At 54.0% G+C, this 21,496-nt stretch overlaps 1 protein-coding gene across 3 annotated transcripts; it reads right to left on the minus strand.

Annotated features, from left to right (window-relative positions):
• Positions 1–1,120: 1,120 nt before the first annotated feature.
• Positions 1,121–20,373, minus strand: LOC142823907 (uncharacterized). 3 transcript variants are annotated; one of them, XM_075915676.2, is made up of 3 exons: positions 19,482–20,373; positions 17,550–18,234; positions 1,121–5,009 (listed from the first exon to the last, which is right to left on the minus strand). In XM_075915676.2, the coding sequence occupies exon 3, from the start codon at positions 3,188–3,190 to the stop codon at positions 1,718–1,720; it is 1,473 nt and encodes a 490-aa protein (XP_075771791.2). In that variant the 5' UTR covers positions 3,191–5,009; positions 17,550–18,234; positions 19,482–20,373; the 3' UTR covers positions 1,121–1,717. The 3 variants fall into 3 exon arrangements, with proteins under 3 accessions (XP_075771791.2, XP_075771793.2, XP_075771790.2); XM_075915678.2 differs by lacking the exon at positions 17,550–18,234; XM_075915675.2 differs by lacking the exon at positions 19,482–20,373 and having other exon boundaries at positions 17,550–19,196.
• Between the last annotated feature and the right edge of the window lie 1,123 nt (positions 20,374–21,496).

The following is a 21,496-nucleotide window of genomic DNA, read 5'->3' on the forward strand; positions in this document are numbered from 1 at the left end:
GGAAAACCTCATTTTACGAGGATTAAGCCTAGTTCGAACTTACTAGTTCGAATTAAGGGGTGTGTAGCCCCTTAATTCGAACTAGTGGGAGACTAGCCCTCCCCAGGTTTCCCTGGTGGCCACTCTGGCCAACACCAGGGAAACTCTATTGCCCCCCTCCCGGCCCCGGACCCCTTAAAGGGGCACGGGCTGGCTACGGTGCCCATGCCAGGTGCAAGCCTGCCAGCACCCAGCCAGCAGACCCTGCACCTGGCACGGCACAGAGCCACCCACCCGATGTCCCTCAGCCCACCCCCTCTTCCCAGGACCAGGCTGGCAGCTCCCGGGAGCTTGCCCTGGACCGCAAGAGGCGGGCACCTTCCTGGGCTAGTGCGGACATCGTGGACCTCGTCCACGATCTCCGCACTAGGCACAGGAAAGTGGCTGTCTAGGGCAGGAGAGCTGCCAGCCTGGCCACCCAGGAGCAGGTGTGCATGAAAATCAAGGGGGTCCACTGAGACCTCCGACCCTGAGCCCTGAGCTTACAATGGCCGTCCTGGGTCAGACCAAAGGTCCATCTAGCCCAGTAGCCTGTCTGCCGACAGCGGCCAACCCTAGGGACCCTGGAGGGGATGGACCAAAGACAGTGACCAAGCCATTTGTCTCGTGCCATCCCTCTCCAGCCTTCCACAAACTTTGGGCAGGGACACCACTCCTACCCCCTGGCTAAGACTACTCCATGGACCCAACCTCCATGACTTGATCTCACTTCCCTTTAAACTCTGTTCTAGTTGTAGCCTTCACAGCCTCCTGCAGCAAGGAGTTCCACAGGTTAACTATTTGCTTTGTGAACAACAACTTTCTCTTACTAGTTTGAAGCCTGCTACCCATTCCTTTCCTTTGGTGTCCTCTAGTCCTTCTTTATGGGAACTCATGAAAAACTTTTCTGAATGCACCCTCTCCACCCAACCCCTGCTTTTAGAGACCTCTATCCTGTCCCCGCTCCGTCTCCTCTTTTCTAAGCTGAACAGTCCCAGTCTCTGTAGCCTCTCTTCATCTGGGACCTGTTCCCAACCCCTGATCATGTTAGTTGCCCTCCCCTCTCCCAGCCTTTCTCTTCCCCTCTCCCACCTCCTTTTCCCAGTCTCCCTCAGTTTTGTTCAATAAAGACAGAGTCAATGTTGGAAGACACGTTATCTTTATTTTGTACATCAATAAGAAGGGGGGCTAGGGAAGGGTAAGTGGAAGGAGGTGAGGGAGGAATGGGGTACGAGCCCCCGATGGGGAGGACTGGGCTGGCTCCGCAGGCTTCTGGGGGTGGAAGCTCTCCTGCAGCCCCCCCAATTGCCCCCTCTCCCCAGATGGCAGCCTGCGGCAAGTGCAGCCGGTCTGATGGCCGAGTGCTGTGATGTGCCCAGTGTGGGCACTCCGGGCACTCCAAGCCAGGACTGCTTTGCAAGCGGGGCACCCCTTAGAACTGTCTGTCCGGGGTGGGGGTCGGGTCCCTTTAAGCGCAGCCCTCGGCTAGCCTGAGACAGCATCTCCACGCTCTAAGTCCTCCTCTGATGCCCTGCCGGCACTGCTTCCGGCCATCCTTAAGCCCTGTTCAGGGTCCACTCAATGTGGACTTGCTAGTTCGAATTAGCAAAACGCTAATTCGAACTAGTTTTTAGTTCTAGACGCGTTAGTTCGAATTAGCTTAGTTCGAATTAACTAATTCGAACTAAGTTAGTTCGAATTAACGTTGTAGTGTAGACATACCCTGGGTCATCTCTGGCCCCTCAGGTGGATTCACAGACAATCCCCTCTCAGGCACACAGACAGACTCACAAGAGTCAGGGTCAGAGGCACCTTCTCTCCCTTTGCAGCTCTCTAGATGGCCGTAAACGTCCACACCAGCATTAGGCTCCAGAGTTAACAGTCCCTCATTCTCTCCTTGTGCCCGGGTTAAGGGGTCACCCTGGTCCCACAGAGTCACTTCCCCCTCTTCCAGCAACACAGCAGCATCAGTCACAATATCAAGGTCACCACTGTCTGGTCTCTGGGGTTCTGGTAAAACACTGACTGGATCTACCTGAGTCACCTCATCCTTCTCCCCAGTAGACACTAACTTAGAGCCACCTCCTTTCTGGGCCTTCTCTGTATCCAGACCCAACTCTGGGACAACAGCCCTGCTCTCAGCCAACACAGGCTGTGGGGCATCTTCCTCAGACAAAGGAAGAAACTCTTCCCCACACACGGACAGGCAACCAGAGACAGCTTCTCCCTTGTCCCAATACCCCTGGCTAATCTCAGGCATATAGCTAGCCACTGAGACAGCTTCCTTTACTGACCCACTGCTACTTCCACCATCCAAATTGCCAGCTTGCACACACTGTGCTTCTCCACACAAATCACTTCCAGCTTGTGCAGGTTCAATTCCACAAACCTCACCAGCCAACAACTCCTCAACTAAAACTTCACTCTGGCCAGCCACTCCAGGCTGCCCCAGAGAAACATTTCCCTGACTTCTGGGCTCTTCCTGCCCTGGTTCGGATTCCAGCCTCACCTCTGAGGCATCAGACGGGCCCTCACCCACAGGCTCACTGCCCCCCTGCACAGACACACAGCCATCTGCCACAGGCACACATGTAGAGACACTTTCCCCTTGGTTACAGGGAGACTGACCAGCTCCAGGAAACTTTCCATACCCACATGCACCCCCTTCCCAAACCTCCCTGCTAGCTACAGGTAACACAAAAGGTTTGCATTCACACATGCTTTGGGGTTGGGTCATCACATCAGCTGGGCAAAATACGTCTGCCATATCATAAGCACACCGCATACCCACAGAGTTACACATCGAACCTTCAGGAGAATACAGTCTCTCTTGTTCTTTTAGTCTCTTAAGCTGGAGGTCAAGTCTAGCATTTTCCTCCTTGGCTAGGGCCATCTTCTCTGCATGCTCTGCCATTCTCTCTGCATGTTCTGCTTTTCTCATCTTAAGTTCCTGATCCATCTCCTTCTGTCTCTTAGCAATTTCTTCATCTGTCTTCTGCCTTTTTTCAGCAGCTTCCTTGGCTCGCTTCTGCTCCCTTTCATCCACATCTCTGGTTAGTAACAACACTACCAGATCTAGTTTAGAGGCCCTTTTCCTAAAGGCAATGCCTCTCCCCAAGCACAAATCCTTCAGAGCACTTTTGCCCAGACTCTCATACTGGCACTGACTCATTTCGGCTGCCCTTTACCCAACTAAACTCTCAGTACTAAAAATCAAATTTAGACAGCGTGGGGTCCTGATCCCAAAGCTCAATTGACCAAGATCTATGGATCCTGCCGACTACACCACTGTGACGGACCGGGCCGTGTCTGGGCACAGCTGAGGGCGTCCGCTCAGGGCGAATTGCTCAAATCCAGGGCTCCTTACAGCCCCCAGACTGGTGACCTCTCCAAACAGGCCACAAACCAGTCCCACAGAGCACTTCAGCAGCCTGCCTGAAGCCTCATGAGCAAAACCCCTCCAACACCCCAGCAATATCCGTGCCCCAGATGGCCCCGGGCCTCATACACAGGTGGGGGGTCCTAGCACCCAATCCCACCTACCCCGAACAAGTTCTGTCCGGTTCCAAGAAACCAGCCACAGATCCCTGGTCAATTTACCCTCTGGACCTTACCCACAAATCACGCTGGGCCAATCCTTTAGAATATATATCTAAAGGGTTATTATCCTAAGAAAGAAAAGCATGAGAGTAAGGTTGTTAAAGGATAGTACGTTACATGCACCGAATCTCCCAGTCCTCGATGCAGGCTCTAGCAGAGATGTTACAGCTGCTGGTTTAAAAGTTCTTGTTGCACATCCTACGGTCAGGATGGGTTCACAGGTCTTCCGGGCTCTTCGATCTCTGCAGTGCTGCCTCTGGGATGAAGTGCTGAGCTGAGAACAAAATGGCATCGACCACATGGCCTCTTTATACCCCCTTCCTGGCCTCTTCTGGTATGCAGCAGGTCACCTGGTCCTCAGCCTCTCTCTGCTGGCCGCTCTTAGGTGTCCGCCCTCATGCTTTAGGTGTGTCCTTGGCCCATTGAGTGCCATTGTCCCACAGGGCCTCACTAATTAGCATGTCCACAGGCCCGGGCTCTGCCCAATGCTCAACCACATGCAGAGAAGTATTCAGTATCCACACAGACTACAGATTCCTAACTACACACACAGACATTATACAACCACATAAATAGCGTACATAGGATTATCAGATAATAAGCTTCTATTCAGCACCCCACATGGCCCCCTTTTATACCCTTGTTGGGGCCAGCACCCCCACTTATGGGTGCAGCCATGATCTGGCTGCTTCCCTCAAATTCCAGTAACGTGACAAACACAAAATTCATTCTGCTCATGGGAGGAAATCTTGGAGGGAACACTTCCCCTAGCCTCGCCGCCCCCCCCGCCCCCGAGTTAATGTGACACACATTGGGTTAATGCAAATGCAGGATAGTTGCATGAGGGGGCTTTGGTGGGGGCCAAACTAATCCCTATTGGTAGGAGGATGGTGGGAAAAGTCCTTAGAGGAGGGGTCACATGACACCTTTTACTTCTGGTCACGTGTCCATCTTGACCCCAAGAGTGTTACCTCCAGAGGCGTGGCTAATGGGAGTCAGGGGGTGTAGCTAATGGGGGTCAATGGCATGGTTAACAGGGGTCAGGGGTGTGGCTAATGGGGGTCAGGGGCGTGGTCAACAATGGGTTGGGGGAGTGGCTAATGTGTCCCTCATTTTGGTTCAGAAAATATGGTCACCATAACCTTGATATCCACTGTAAAGCTTCTAAGAGTAGGCAGTGGTTGGATAAGTAAGTGCCGAGGTGCATGCTTATTGTAGTTGTTGCTGTCCGTACATTCCGCGAGTCTTGAGGTGTGGCGCAGTGTGTGACGTCACTGTACACGGTTGTTGTTGACAATATCAATTGGTGCTTGTACGTTGTTTCAGTTCCGGTTCTGGGTCTGTCGACATCCTTTGCAGCCACCACAAACATCACCACTGTTCTCGTCGACCTGGTGTTATTTACAAAAACAATTATAGCAGTATATAAGATAAGTACAACAAAAATAAATTAAAATATGTCAAAAAGAAAAGTACAAGGTGGTTGGGAGAAGTTAAAAAAGAAGAAATAGGCGATCTTAAAAGCCGAAGTGAAAAAATGTCAGAAATTAACGGACATATTTTCGAAAACCACTTCTCAATCAGATGATTCTTCCATTGTTACTGGCCAGTCTTCCCTGTCGCCATCACTGAATGTAAATGTTGATACACGCATCGTTGGCACTGGTACTTCTCAGTTTGACAAAACACCAACATCCGATTATACAACTATATCTGCACAATCTTCACATTTTGCGTTGCCGTCATGAGCATCATTGATAAATAAAAATTCAGACTCTACTCTCAAAGTTATTTCCGCCATTCCATCGACTTCACAAAATCCTGATAATTCCATTCTCGAACCCAAACAATTGTTGAATTTACAATCCTTTACTGGTAACCCTAATTATTTTGTTTCTGTTGCGCTGTCGACCTCTTCCTCAGGGGTCCTCCTTTGTTTCTCTTTCCACCTTGTGATTCTTTCCAGTGTCCGACTTCATCACTTACCTCAGGGATTTAGTCACCATCCCCCAACAAACCTAGTTTAAAGCCCTCCTCACTAAGTTTGCAAGCCTGCCCGTGAAGATGCTCTTTCCTCTCTTCGTTAGGTGGATCCCATCTCTTCCTAACAATCCTTGTGCTCGGAACAGAGTCCCATGGTCGAAGACACCAAAGCCCTCTCTCCAACATCACCTGTGCAACGACGCATTTACTTCCTCAGTTCGATGATCCCTACCCGGACCTTTTCCTTCAACCAGAAGGATGGACGATAACTCCACTTGCGCTTTAAATTCCTTGATCCTTCTTCCCAGCGCTACATAATCTGCTGTGACCCCGCTCAAGGTCATTCTTGGCCGTATCCTTAGTTTCTACAAGGCGAAGCAGGAAGCGATAGCGATCCGAAGGTTTAATCACTTTCAGAAGACTCTCGGTCACATCCTGAATGCGAGCTCCCAGTAAGCAGCACACTTCTCGAGATTGCAGGTCTGGAAGGCAGATGGATGACTCAGTCCCTCTTAGGAGGGAGTCCCCGACCACCACCACCCGTCTTTCTTTGAGGGGTGGTGGTTATGGAACCCCCATCCCTAGGACTGCACATCCCATGCTTTCCGGTAGATGGTGTTCCCTTCTGATTTCTTCCCTGAGAGGTCCCTGCCAAAGCATTGTCCACTGCAGTGCCTGTGGAGAAAGCCTGAAAGCGGTTACTTACCGCTACTGGATTGGGGGATACCTGAATTGGCCTTCTTCTCCTTCTACAGGTTACATGCTACCAGTTTTCTTCCTTGCCCTGTGCTGCCCTGATTGGCTCTTCAGCCTGCTGTGGCTGCAGGATTAAACTCTGCCTTCTATCGAGGAAGTCTTCATACTCTCTGATAGAACGTAGGGTCGATACTTGGGCCTCCAGTCCTCTAATTTTTTTCTTCCAAAATGGTGACCAGCTTGCACTTAGTGCAGATAAAATCCCTTCTTTTTGTGGGAGGAAGACAAACATGGCACATGCGGTGCAGGTAACAATAGCAGAGCTATCACCATCCGTGCCTGCTTTCCTTTTGAGAGATTTTTCACTTGTTATTCAATGCCTCCCTTAAGGGTCCTGTATTAGCTTCCTCCTTTATCTGGAGAACTCTCTCTCCAAATTCCCTGTTAACAGCTCCTGTTCTTTGATCAAAGAGCTGCATGCGGCTTGAGAGCTTTGGGTTGGCCACCCCAGTTATAAACAATGTAACCAGGAGGGCCGCAGTTAGATAATTTATAAAGATGTAGTTGCGGACCACAAAAAAATTCGATCAGGCCACAGGCCACATGTTTGACATAACTGGCTTACAAGATAGCAGTAAAATCAGGAGTGGATTGGGCAGTGTAAGTATAGTATGGAAATGATGTTGATTGCTCAAGCAGTGAGCAGATATTGAATCAAAAAATCCCCTTCCCACCCCCTACGCTCTTCATTACAGCCACTGCACCTGAGGAACCAGGGAATTAGAGCACGGCTGAGCCACCTTGTTAGAAATCTGCCAATGAGTGTGTGATGAATGCTTTTTAAAATAAAACCTTTAACACAGCAGTCCCCTTGCCTGTTATTAGTGCTAGAAGGGTGCTAGCTGATGATGGAATAATTTGGTAAATCAGTATCATTAAAAATTGATGTGAACTGCTAAGATATAGAGGGTCAGAGTTAGATAAATCTACAAACAGATGTCTATAAAAGTAAAATGTGGTTCTAGCTGGAAGATTTAGGTTCAGTGCATATGCCTTTAGTGGGCATTTCCCAACCTATTAGGAGCTCTTAGGGCACCTCTACACTACAAGATAAGGTTGAATCTAACATGGTCGATTTCTGTGCACCCGATTTTGAAAACTCGAAGGTCCGTGTCCTCACTACGGGGAAGAATCGAATGTTGTCCAAAGTAGCCTGCCATCAACTCAGAGAGCGATGTACCGTGGGGTGGCTGTGCAGTCTGGGCTATGCTTCCAGTGCCCACTGGGTCCAAACCTCGGCAGCCGGTGGTTAGAGGGGCTATGTCAGCTGCATCTCATAAGGCACTTCTCTAGTCCTGCCCCCCTTGTGTGACATAAAGGGGATGCAGTGTGTTTGCGCCTTTTGGTGCCCTCGTTGCCCACACGCAGAGGAATGGGGGGGGGGGGGGCGCAAGGCGGGGCAATTGCTCCCGGGCACCACGCTAGGCCTGAGAGTGCCTGGCTCTGAGGGAGGGGTGGGTGCATTGGGGGTAGCTATAATTTTTTTAAAGGTACTTTATAATAAAAGGAAAAACAGTCTAGTAGCACTTTAAAGACTAACAAAACATGTAGATGGTATCATGAGCTTTTGTGGGCAAAACCCGCAGGGCCTCCTGGATACGGACAGCCCCCCGATGGGCCTCCCGGCTAGCAGCCGCGTGGGGCTGTGTGTAGAGGCCATCCAAGTGGTCGGCCTCTGCCATCCAGGCTGGCAAGAAAGCCGCCCCCTCTTCTCACACAAATTATGCAGCACACAACACGCTGCCACCACGTGCGGAATATTCAGCTCGGATAGGTCCAGGCGGGTGAGGAGGCATCTAAAACGGGCCTTCAACCAGCCGAATGCCCCCTCCACGATGATGCAGGCCCTGCTGAGCTTGGCATTAAAGGCCTGTCAGGAGGGGTTGAGGTGTCCCGTGTAGGGTTTCATCAGCCAGGGTTGTAGGGGATAGGCCACATCCCCCACTAGGCACAAAGGCATGGCCACGTCCCCGACCCTGATGTGGCAGTCGGGGAAGACAGTCCTGGTGTGCAGCCTTTGGCACATGGAGGAGTTGTGGTAAACCTGCGTGTTGTGTGCTTTGCTGGACCAGCCCACGTTAATGTCCACGAACTGGCCCCGGTGATCAGACACAGCCTGCAGGATGACCGAGACGTATCCCTTCCGGTTGATGTACAGGGAGGCCTGGTGTTCCGGGGCACAGATGGGGATGTGCGTCCTGTCGATTGCCCCCCCCCCCCGCAGTTGGGGAAGCCCAGGGCGCCAAACCCCTCGATAACCGCGTCCATATCAGTGAGGTGGATGACTCTGCGGAGCAGCACTCTATTGATGGCCTTGACCACCTGCAGAGGGACACACAAAACCGAGAGTCACTGGAGTGCCAGGGTGCTGAGAGTGCTCCTTGCCCGCCACTGCCCTGCACCCCCACTCCCCAGGAGCAACCCTTTTCCCTAGGGCAGCCCATCCCCTCCTTGCACCCCCCCTCCTGGCACAGTGGCTGGAGACTGCCATACCTGCATGAGCACTGCTCCGACGGTGGATCTCCCCATGCCGAACTGGTTCACCACGGATCGGTAGCTATCCAGCATGGAGAGCTTCCAGAGAGTGATGGCCGCACGCTTGTGCAGGGAACTGGCGGGCCTCATGTGCATGTCCCATCGCTGCAGAGCAGGGGTGAGCCACTCGCAGAGCTTGAGGAAGGTGTCCTTCTTCATCCTGAAGTTCTGGGTCCACTGTTAGGCTCCCCAGCACTCCAGGATGATGTGGTCCCACCAATCGCTGCTGGTGTCCAGACGCCAGATGCAGCGGGGCACGCTGGCATCCAGGTGCTGCTGCTGCTACTCCACATCCCCCAGTGGGGTGCGGAAGAGGGCCTGGGGGTTGGACTGCAGCAGATTCTGCCAGCAATTGCAGACAGGCTTGCAGCAAGACATCCAAAATGAGTACCAGAGTGCCCAGGGGCAGTTCTGGCTCCATGGTGCCGAGTGCTGTGGTGTCCCGAGTCAGGGCAACCAAATCAGTCAGAGACAAAAATGTTTTGCTGTCCCTCAGCGAGAGAAGCTGAGAACCGGCTGTCTGTGGGGGGGGGGGGGGGGGGGGGGGTCCTTTAAGCACAAGCCTCAGATAGCCTCAGGCAGCAGCCACACAAAGCAACTACTGACCTGATGCCCTGCTGGAACCGGTTTCAGCTCGCCTTAAATGTGATCCAGCATCCAATCAGTGTGGACGCGCTATTTTGAAAGAGCAAAACGCTATTTCGAAATGCATTTTGTGTGTAGACTCTTTATTTCGAAATATCTTATTTCAAATTAACTATTTCAAAATAAGATATTTCGAAATAACGCTGTAGTGTAGACATACCCTTACATTCATAACACTCATGGGCTGTGTCTACATTGGCATCCCTTTCCGGAAAAGGGATGCTAATGAGACACATCGCAATTGCAAATCCGCGGGGGATTTAAATATCCCTCGCGGCATTTGCATTTACATGGCTGCCGCTTTTTTCCGGCTTGGGGATAAGCCGGAGAAAAGCGCCAGCCTAGACGTGATTCTCCGGAAAATAAACCCTTTTCCGGAGGATCTTTTATTCCTACTTGAATAAAGGGCCGAGGGTGGAGTAAGCCAGGACGCAGTCTTGGGCAGAGCTGTGATAATGCCGCAAATATGGCAGGAAAATAATCAGATCTACAGGCAAGACCGGGGTGGACAATAATTTTTTACCAGGGGCCACTTCAGAAATTGTTTAAGTGCCCCGGGCTGCCCTGGAAGGGGCAGGGCCTCAAGCGGAAGGGGTGGGGCCAGGATACTTCCATGCTTCCCCACCCACAGACCATGACTGCAGCCAATGAGGGCAGTACAGTACAAGGAATAGAACTGGCAGCACGTAACCTCTAGGACAGGCATGTCAAACTGGCGTTTGGGGGGGCCGCATGCGGCCCGATCGAAGTTTTTTGCGGTCCACCAGTACATTTCTATAAAGGAATAAAGTGCGGCCCCCTGGCCACTCGGAGCATGTGGCCGAGTGCAGATCACAGCCAGCTGGGCTGCTCTGTGCCGCAGCGACTGCTCACGGCTGGGGCCACTCTGCGCACGGCCCCCAGCATGTGCTCACAGCTGGCTGGACTGCTTTGCGCTAAGTGCTCTGTGCACGCACTAAGAGCTGGCTGCTGTGCTCACGCCACCCCAGCGCACATGGCCGCGGGAACACTGACTCCGTGACCCAGGTATTAGATTGGGGCGGGAGTGCCTGGCCCTGGGGGAGGGAGGAGGCATTAGGTGGTGGGGGGGGGGGGGGGGCTGGCTCTGGGGAAGTGGAGGGAGTTATTTTGGTTATTTATTTATTTATTCCCAAATAAAATTCACAAAATGTATATTAATTTTATTGCAAAAAATTGACATTTATTGATATCACATAAATAATGTTCTCAAACTTACAAAGTATCTGAAAGTTTCACAGAAGCCTGTTCTATTTCATTAGCCACAGACTATACTTGTTTTTATTTTAACAAATGAAACAGTTATGTATCATATAAAAAAGTAAAAGTACCTTAATTTTTAATTTAAATATAAATGTATTTTATATGAGCTAATAACAATTTTAAACAAATTATTTATTATATTAAAACAAGACCTGAAAAATATTTTAAAATATGCCTAAAACATTTATAATAATAAATAATACATAATAATCAATAATAATGACTTTGCGATAGAAGTACATTTTCTTTGGTGGCCCTGAAAGTTATCAGTTTTCGTTTGTGCGGCCCTCAGTAGGCTTCGAGTTTAATATGACTGCTCTAGGAGAATAAGGCCAACTCAGGTATCCCGCATTCCTGTAGAGGTCGGTAATGGCTTTCAGGCTCTCTCCACAGGCACTGCGGTAGAGAATGCTTTGGCAGGGACCTCTCAGGGAAGAAATCAGAAGGGAACACCATCTATTGGAAGGCATGGGATGCGTAGTCCTAGGGATGGGGGTTCCATGACCACCACCCCCAAAAGAAGAAGACGGGTGGTGGTGGTCGGGGACTCCCTCCTAAGAGGGACTGAGCCATCCATCTGCCGTCCAGACCTGAAATCTCGAGAGGTGTGCTGCTTACCAGAAGCTCGAATTCAGGACGTGACCAAGAGTCTTCCAAAACTGATCAAACCTTCGGATCACTACCCCTTCCTGCTTCTCCATGTAGGAACTAACAATACAGCCAAGAATGACCTCGAGTGGGTCACTGCAGTTTATGTAGCATTGGGAAGGAGGATCAAGGAATTTGAAGCGCAAGTGGTGTTCTCATCCACCCTCCCTGTTGAAGGAAAAGGTCCGGGTAGGGATTGTCGAATTGAGGACGTAAATGCGTGGTTGCGCAGATGGTGTCTCAGAGAGGGCTTTGGTTTCTTCGACCATGGGACTATGTTCCAGGCACAAGGATTGTTAGGAAGAGATGGGATCCACCTAAGCAAGAGAGGAAAGAGCATCTTCACGGGCAGGCTTGCAAACCTAGTGAGGAGGGCTTTAAACTAGGTTTGTTGGGGGACGGTGACCAAAGCCCTGAGGTGATGGTAAGTGGGGAAGTTGGATACCAGGAAGAAACACAAGGAGGAAGGAGCAACAAAGGAGGACCCCCGATTCGAATGGAGAAGGCAGGGCGATCAACTGGTTATCTAAAGTGCTTGTACACAAATGCAAGAAGCCTGGGAAACAAAGAGGAAGAATTAGAAGCCCTGGACTAGTCAATGAACTATGATTTGATTGGAATAACAGAGACTTGGTGGGATGACTTGCATGACTGGAGCACTGTCATGGAAGGGTACAGACTGTTCAGGAGGAACAGGCGGGGGAGAAAAGGAGGACGAGTTGCATTGTATGTAAGAGAGCAGTATGATTGCTCGGAGCTCCAGTATATAGAGGGAGAAAAGCCTGTTGAGAGTCTATGGGTTAAGTTTAGAGGTGCAAACAACAGCAGTGATGTTGTGGTTGGTGTCTGCTATAGACCACCGGATCAGGTGGATGAGGTAGATGAAGCTTTCTTTGGACAGCTGAGAGAAGATTCCAGATTGCAGGCCATGGTTCTCATGGGCAACTTTAATCACTCGGGGTATGTCTACACTACCCTCCTAATTCCACGAGGAGTACAGCTAGTTCGGATTAGGAAGCCTAATCCGAACTAGCTACTCCGTGCCGCGTGTAGCCGCGCGGCACGGGGTTCGAACTGCCGGCATTTAAAAATGGCGCCGGCCGGCTTCATGCAAATGAAGCCCGGGAAATTCAAATCCCGGGCTTCATTTGCAATTGCGGTATGACTGCATTACCCTCCTATTTCGAATTAGGAGGGTAGTGTAGACATACCCCCTGACATCTGTTGGGAGACCAATACAGCAGTACACAGACAATCCAGGAAGTTTCTGGAGCATGTTGGGGATAACTTCTTGGTACAAGTGCTGAAGGATCCGACCAGGGGCCGTGTGCAGCTTGACCTGCTGCTCACAAACAGGGAGAAACTAATAGGGGAAGTAGAGGTGGGTGACAACCTGGGAAGCAGTGATCATGAGATGGTAGATTTTCAGGATCCTGACCAAAGGAAGAAAGGAGAGTAGCAAAATACACACCCTGGACTTCAGAAGAGCAGACTTTGACTCCCTCAGGGTATGTCTACACTACCCTCCTAGTTCGAACTAGCGGGGTAATGTAGGCATACCGCACTTGCAAATGAAGCCCGGGATTTGAATTTCCCGGGCTTCATTTGCATAAGCGGGGAGCCGCCATTTTTAAATCCCGGCTAGTTCGAACCCCGTGCCGCGTGGCTACACGCGGCATGGAGTAGCTAGTTCGGATTAGGCTTCCTAATCCGAACTAGCTGTACTCCTCATTCCATGCAGCAAGAAAAGCAAATATGGTAGGCGACCAGATTGGCTTGCTGGGGAAATCCTTGGTGAGCTTAAACACAAAAAGGAAGCTTACAAAAAGTGGAAACTTAGACAGATGACTAGGGAGGAGTTTAAATATATTGCTCAAGAATTCAGGGGAGTTATCAGGAAGGCGAAAGCTCAATTGGAATTGCAGCTGGCAAGGGACGTGAAGGATAACAAGAAAGGTTTCTACAGGCATGTTAGCAAGAAGAGGGTGATCAGAGAGGGTGTGGGGCCCTTACTGGATGAGGGAGGTAACCTAGTGACAGATGATGTGGGGAAAGCTGAAGTACTCAATGCTTTCTTCGCCTCTGTCTTCACGGAGAAGGTCAGCTCCCAGACTAATGCACTAGGCAACGCAGTATGGGAAGGAGGTGGACAAACATACACAAATCCATGGGCCCGGATTTAATGCATCCGCAGATACTGAGGGAATTGGCAAATGTCATTGCAGAGCCTTTGGCCATTATCTTTGAAAAGTCATAGAGATCGGGAGAGATCCCGGATGATTGGAAAAAGGCAAATGTAGTGCCCATCTTTAAAAAGGAGAAGAGGGAAAATCCAGGGAGCTACAGACCAGTCAGCCTTACCTCAGTCCCCGGAAAAAATCATGGAAGGGATCATTCAGGAATCCATTTTGAAGCACTTGGAAGAAGGGGAAGTGATCAGGAATAGTCAACATGGATTCACGAAGAGCAAGTTGTGCCTGACCAACCTGATTAGCTTCTATGATGAGGTAACTGGCTCTGTGGATATGGGAATGTTAGTGGATGTGATATACAGTAAACTTCCGATAATCCGGCAACTTTAGGACCCAGGGGGTGCCGGATTATCAGATTTGCCGGACTATCAGAAAGGGGGGCTATGATGCCACCCCAGACCCCTCATAGCCCCCCCTTCCGATAGTCCGGCTCTGCCCCAGGCGTCCCTGATTCAGCCGCTGCTGGTCAGTTTCATCAGCAGCTGAATTGGGGACGCCTGCAGCAGAGCAGCTGGAGTGCTGCGGGGTTGGTCTGGTAGCGCCGACCCCTGGGGCGGCGAGACCAACCCGACAGCACCCCAGCTGCTCTTGGGGAAGCCTGGGGCAGAGTAGCTGGGGTACTGCCGGCTTGGTCCCGCAGCGCCGACCCTTGGCGCTACTGGACGAACCCGGCAGCACCCCAGCTTCTCTGCCCCAGGTGTACCCAAGTCAGCTGCTGCTGAAACTGATCAGTGGCTGACTCCAGGAAGCCGGGGCAGAGCAGCTTTGGTCAGTTTCAGCCGCGGCTGAATTGGGGACAGCTGGGGTGCTGCTGGGTTGGGTCCCGCAACCCCGAGGGGCAGCGCTACGGGACCAACCCGGCAGCGCCCCAGCTGCTCTGCCCCCGGCTTCCCCGATTCAGCCGCTGGTCAGTTTTAGCAGCGGTTGAATCGGGGAAGCTGGGGGCAGAGAAGCTCCAATGGTCCAGCTGTCCGGAGCACTTCCGGGTTCCTTATGGTGCTGGACCATCAGGAGTGCCAGACCATCAGATGCCGGACCATCGGAGTTTTACTGTACCTTGACTTTAGCAAAGATTTTGATACAGTCTCCGACAATATTCTTGCCAGCAAGTTAAGGGAATATGGATCAGATAAATAGACTGTAAGATGGATAGAAAGGTGGCTAGACAGTCGGGTCCAATGGGTAGTGATCAACGGCTCGATGTCAAGCTGGCAGTCGGTTTCTAGCGGAGTGCCCCAAGGATCTGTTCTTTGACTGGTTTTGTTCAACATCTTTATTAGTGACCTGGATGAGGGGATGGATTGCACCCTCAGCAAGTTCGTGGATGACACTAAGCTAGGGGGAGAGGTAGATACGCTTGAGGGCAGAGATAGGGTTCATAGTGAGCTAGACAGATTAGAGGATTGGGCCAAAAGAAATCTGATGAGGTTCAACAAGGACAAGTGTAGAGACCTGCACTTGGGACAGAAGAATCCCAAACATTGTTACAGGCTGGGGACTGAATGGCTCAGTAGCAGTTCTGCAGAAAAGGACTTGGGGATTACAGTGGATGAGAAACTGGATATGAGTCAATGTGACGGGCCAAGCCGGCCGGGAGACAAGCGGGGCTGCGGGCAGGATGCCCCAGTGCCACAGGCGCAGCTACGGCGGGCGGTGAGGTTGGAGCCTGCCGCCACACCTGCGCTGGCGGGCGGAGGGCGGCCCCCTCCCCGAGGGAGCGGGGGGAGGGGCCATGGCAGCAAGCGTCTGCCGGGACGCAGCCGGCGCAACAACCGCGTCACCAGGGGGGCGGGACCTCCGGCCTATGTCAGGTCCAGCGGGCCATTTTAAAACGGCCCACCGGCTTGGAGAGGGTGGAAGCCTTCCACCGGGGAGGAGGAGGCGGCCCGGTTCCCAGGACAGACCGGGGACGCACCCGAGCCCGGCCGGTGGCCCACCCTCGCCCCCAGGGCTCTCAGGACAGCCTCCACAGTCGGCGAGCGGCCAGCCCTGGATCAGGAGATGACCAGGACGAACCCTGGCGGCCACGAAGGTTCCCCTCAGATCAACCCTGGACCAGACCTTCAGAATCACGGTAAGCCAGGGGAGACGGCAGAACGTCTTAGGGGGTTGGGGGAAGGGAGGAAGCAGCCCGGGGCGGAAGCCTTCTGGCGCCCATGGGCAGATGAGTTGCGGGAGGAAACACGTCCCCCGTCTGCCGTGCAGGGGCTAACTCGGGCCCCTGCACTCAGGGCCCTGGACTGGGACCCGGAGAGGGGGCGGGACTGGGTCCCCCTCCCAAGCCTCCCCCCCCCAGCGAAACCCCGACCACCCTTAACCCGTTCACTAAAGTCGGATACGAACCAGGGTTCGCTGATCCCCCCTTGACCTGCTGGGCGGAAAGGGGGTGATCGCACCCAAAGACTGGAAAACTAGACTAAGGGCCTGAACTGCAGGCCGGGTCGTGAGGTGGAGCGGTCCGCTGACCCCCCCCTACTGGCTGGTAGGGGGTGATCGCACCCCCCCATAACCCTCACAGTCAACAGTGTGCCCTTGTAGCCAAGAAGGCTAATGGCATATTAGGTGCATTAGGATGAGCATTGCCAGCAGATCTAGAGAAGTGATTATTCCCCTTTATTCGGCTTTGGTGAGGCCACATCTGGAGTATTGTGTCCAGTTCTGGTCCCCCCACTATAGAAAGGATGTGGACGCATTGGAGAGGGTCCAGCTGAGGGCAACCAAAATGATTAGGGGGCTGGAGCGCATGACCTATGAGGAGAGGCTGAGGGATTTGGGTTTGTTTAGTCTGCAGAAGAGAAGAGTGAGGGGGGATTTGATAGCAGCCTTCAACTTCCTGAAGGGAGGTTCCAAAGAGGATGGAGAGAGGCTGTTCTCAGTAGTGACAGGTGGCAGAACAAGGAGCAATGGTCTCAAGTTGCAGTGAGGGAGGCCTAGGTTGGATTTTAGGAAAAACTATTTCCCTAGGAGGCGGGTGAAGTACTGGGATGGGTTCCCTAGGGAAGTGGTGGAATCTCCATCCCTAGAGGTGTTTAAATCTCGGCTTGACAAAGCCCTGGCCAGGTTGATTTAGTTGGAATTGGTCCTGCCTAGAGCAGGGGGCCGGACTTGATGACCTTCTGAGGTCTCTTCCATCTCTATGATTCTATCAAGTTTTTGCCCCTCCCAGAGGTTCCCTCTACGCCCCCATGGTCCTGGCGGTTGGAGGACACATCTCACGCTTCCCACTCCTGGGCAAGACTGAACAATGCAAATCTCTCTGCTTTATTCATACCATGTTCCAGTCATTCCTTAAATATAATCTGCAATGCTGCAGCCGCATCTTGTGAGGGAGCTACACATTTTTTTGACTTTGTTCAAAACACGTATGCTTTTTTTTTGGTTTCCACTCATCGGTGGAGTATGCTACAAGCACACTTGGAGCAGGCAAGTGGAAAACATTTGACAGTCAAAAGAATTTGTGACAGCGAGTGGTCTGCTCATGCAGATTCTGTTTTGGTTTAGAAAATGAGGTATGATGCTATAAAGAGAACCTTATGAGACATAGCCACATCAAATTGTGGAAAAACCACATGCAAAAACTGAAGCAAAATCCTTAGCAGAACAGTTTGAAAAGTATATTGCTGTTTTTACTATTTTGTGGAACCGTTTACTTCAAAGAATTAATGCATCCGTAATAGGGTGTGTCAAGGCCGTTCCCCACTCTGGCACGCTGAATGCAGAAGTGGGGGCCCGCAAAAGTAACCCCAAAACCTGATCGCTACAAGCTTTGGTACAAAAACTTCCCCCAAAATCCTAATACCTGGACTTTGGAGAATAAAAACTGCTTCCTACCATGCCAACCAGCTGCTCACCACTCCGGGCGTTGCTCAGTGTGTATGCTCCTCCTGGATGGCTGCTGCTGTCAGGGATGCCACTGGGGCCACGGCTGAGGCGGCTGCTGAGGTTGCTGGAGTGGCTGGGGCTGCTGCGGCGACGGCTGCAGAGGCTGCTGAAGCTGCTTTAGTGGCGGCTGCTGCTGGGGTTGCTCGGGAGCCTGGGCCAAAGTTCCTTCCCCTATGGTAGTCCGCCCCGACTGAGCTGCCCCCTGGCCTCTTATAGCCAAGTCCCACTGGGAGCAGCCCAACAACAGCAGCTGATGCAACAGGTGTTTTTCCTGCTGCAACCCACGACCCCAGTTGAGCTGCCTGCGCCTGCATATGCATTGGCATCTATCAAGCATGCCAAGATGGGATGATGATCCAGAGGCATTTCTTGAAACATTTGAGCGGGTGGCCATGGTAGCCTGGTGGGCCTGAGCAAAGTGGGCGACTGTGCTGGCCCCATACCTGAGTGGACTGCATACCACACACTAGACCCTGTTGCAGCTCAGGACTATGGCCAGGTCAAAGCAGTGATCCTTCACACCCTAGACATCTCAGAGGAGACATTCAGACAACGCTTCCAGGGGGAACAGCGCCCGCCAGAAGCCAGACCCCGCCTCATCGCCCAGAAGCTGCACAATGCCTGTTGGAGATGGCTGAAGCCAGAAACAAAGACAGAAGTGCAAGTTGCCGAGCAGATCCTGCTCGAACTTTTGTATGGGAGGCAACCCTGAGGGGTTTTGGACCTAGTTCAGGAGATGTGGGAGGAACAACCCGCCCAAGCTAATAACGTAGTGCAGTACATACTAAGCCTCCGAGAGAGACTCAAAACATTAGGCACATTTACTCCAGAGAACCTCCTACATGCCCAAGAAGCCCAGGAGGCAACTTATAATAAACGGAAAAGGGTCTGTGAGTTCCAGCCTGGGGATCAGGTCCTACTGCTGCTGCCCAGTTCGGACTCAAAACTCCTCGCCTGCTGGCAAGGGCCTGTAAGCTGGTCAGCTCTGGGAGAGGCGCCTCCCCTTCGGGGTCAATGGGTGGCCACTCTAATCCACTCCACTCCTGAGAAGGAGGAGAGGCAGCAGGATGCAGGGGCTGCTCTCTCCTTTCTCCCCCCCTTGCTCCTGCTCCTGCACCAGCCGGGGCTCTCCCTGCTCCACCCAGCCACCACCTGAAGCCTCTGAGCTGCTGGACCTGCTCCCCCTGGACACCGCCGCCTTCCACCACCACCGGCTGCTGCTGCCTGAGGGGAGGGGGGGGGCTTGCCGGCTGCCCTCCCTCTCCCCTCCACTCCGGAGGAAGAGGACCCCACCAGCACCCACCATCCAGAGGCCTTTCCCCACTGACTGCTGCTTGCCTGCTGCTGCTGCTTCACCATCTGCACCCCGCCGAGGGAGACGAGGACCGCTAGTTGGCCTGTGGAGGGGGTTTGTTTGTTGGGACTGAGCCTTTCATCTGCTCTTGGGGTGGTGGTGGACTGAGACACCAAGAGGGGGGCTGGGGGAGAGGCGTAGAGCCTTCCCCCTAGTCCAGTTGCCCCCCTCATACCACCCCCCCACAACCCCCTCCACCAACCCCTGCACCACCAGGACTCGCCCCTCGGTGGGGCTGGCTGTCCCCCCCCCCCCCCCCCCCCGCCCCATCTGTGTCATCTGGGACTGTCCTGCTGTGGCAGTGGGCGAGGACTGAGCCTCCCACAAGCGCTCGTGGGTGTGCTCCCCCCCCTTGGATTTGGCCCCCCTCCCTTAGTAGTGTCTGGGTGAGGCACCCCCCACCCCTGTTTTCCTAACCCTACTCCCCACTGCAGAAGCCTTGCCCACCCCACCCCGTTAGCCAGTTCTGTTTCCTCCTCCCTCCCTCAGTTTGTTGACCAGCCCCACCCAGCCTCAGATTGTCTTACCTGCCTGTACCCGGGCGTACCCCTGTGTACCCGGGGTGTACCCCAGCGTCTGACCGGCACCTCCCGGTGTCCCAGTGTACCCCGCTCTCCTGCGGGGTCTTGGCTCGCCGCTGCACGTTCAGGCGGTTTGCCTTTGCTCGGGCATCAATGCAATCTCCCCACCACGGGGTGGGGGAAAGGGGGGCCCGGGCCTGCCCTCACTCACGGGCCCCAGCCCAGGGCCCTAAGGACGCGGAACTGTCTTGCTCCGGTCCGGCTGACGGGGCTCCTGCCGTAACTCGTCAGCCCGCCAGCCCAAGTGGGCTCTGCCCTGAGCTGCTTCCTTTCCCCCCTCCCGGCGTTCCCCGCTCGGGGTGTTTACCTTCGGCTTGGCTGACAGCCTGCCGACCCTATCGCGCGCCCCCCCCCCTTTGGCACCGGAGGGCTGCGGTGCCGTGATCCGGGTGGGGGCGGTACTCCCGCCCCGGGGTGTCGCCCGACTCTCCCCCTTTCCCGGGTCTACCACCGACTCCCTGTAGCCCCCGCCTCCCCAATGGCGGCGAGGCGTTTCCTTTTTAAACCTCCTGCCGGAGGCTTCCCTCTCCCCCGTCACCGGCCAGGGCGGGACTATAACCGCCCGTTCCTGCCCCCGGTTGGCCGCCGTCGGAGCTCGTCAGGGCGGGGGAACTCCTCCCGCCCTAGCCCCTCCCCTCCTGCTGCGCCGCGGCCGCAAGCCGGCGGGGCTGCCGGCATTTCCAGCCCCGGGCCGGCCCCCCCCCCCCGGATGCCGAGCAGCGCCTGTTCAGCGTCGCCCAGGGGACGGGGAGGGGTCACCCCGTCACACTGCCCCACCCACATTTAGCGAGGGTTCTGTTTCCCAGCCCTTACTTGCCCTGCCCCACCTTGTTCACCCAATGCCCCTCCCCCCAGCCTCCCAGTAGTCCTGTAGCCCCACCCAGAGTTCCGGTCCCCGCCCTGAGTGCTTGTGTCCCCCCCTTTTTTAGTTAGCCCTCCCCCCCTGCACATCACCCCCGCCCCTCAACAGCCCCATAGTCCCCCTTGTACCCCAGTGCAGCCGGAGGAGCCGGCCCCCACCCTGCACCCACTACCTTGCTTCCTGTCTGCCCTGCCAGCACCCTCCTCCTCTGCTTCCAGCCTTGCAGGGAGGAGTGGCTGCTGGCTTTTCAGGTTCCTCATTCATATTCACCCCTGGTAGAACCCTCCCTCCCAGTAATCAGTCGGTGGGAGGGAGTGGTTGCCCCCCCCGCTTTTTTTCCCCACCCTCTCCAATTGCGTACCCCCTTTCCTCGCGTGTCCCTCCCTTGCAATAGCGCCCTCCTCCTCTGCCATAGTCTTAGCAGGGAGGAGCGGCTGCTAACCCTCCCTTTCCACGGTTACCCCTTCCTCGAACCCAGTGCCCTCCCCTCTTCCACCCCCCTCCTTTCATTGACGTCCTCCTCCCCTGCCTGTCACTTGGTGAGGAGGAGTGGCTAGTCCTTATCCTTCCTCCTTTCCATCTGTGCCTCCTTCCACCCTCTCCCTATGACAGAGGCCCCTGCCCCTGCCCCTGTTAGCCCTCAAATAACTGCTGTGGCTGACCTCCCGAACCCTGGCCCGAGCCCCGCTGCTGCCACGGCCGATGCCCCCCCCTGGTGCGGGTGGGCTTTTTACCTCGGCCGGTAAGAAGGGCCAGGGAGGGAAGAAGGGCAAAGTCCCGGCCCGGAAGGCTACTCCTCCTGTGGCCGAGGCCGTCCTGCCCACTGCAGCCCAAACATCTGCCGCAGCCCCTTCTCCCCCTGTTGTTCCCTCCACCGGCGGTGGAGAGGGGCCTGGCGGTGGGGGGGCGTGCAGGTGCCCCTCAAACCGCTGGAGGACCTGGGCGTACGGGTGGTCCTTACCTCCGTCCCGCCCTTCCTCCCTAATGCTGCCCTGTTACCTTCCCTCTCCACTCTGGGGAAGCCCATCTCGACCATCAGCCCTCTCCCGCTGGGCTGTAAGGACCCCGCCCTCCGCCACGTCCTATCCTTCCGCCGGCA

The sequence above is a fragment of the Pelodiscus sinensis genome, chromosome W (genome assembly GCF_052426305.1).
Source record: "Pelodiscus sinensis isolate ZL-2025 chromosome W, ASM5242630v1, whole genome shotgun sequence".
NCBI lineage: Eukaryota > Metazoa > Chordata > Testudines > Trionychidae > Pelodiscus > Pelodiscus sinensis.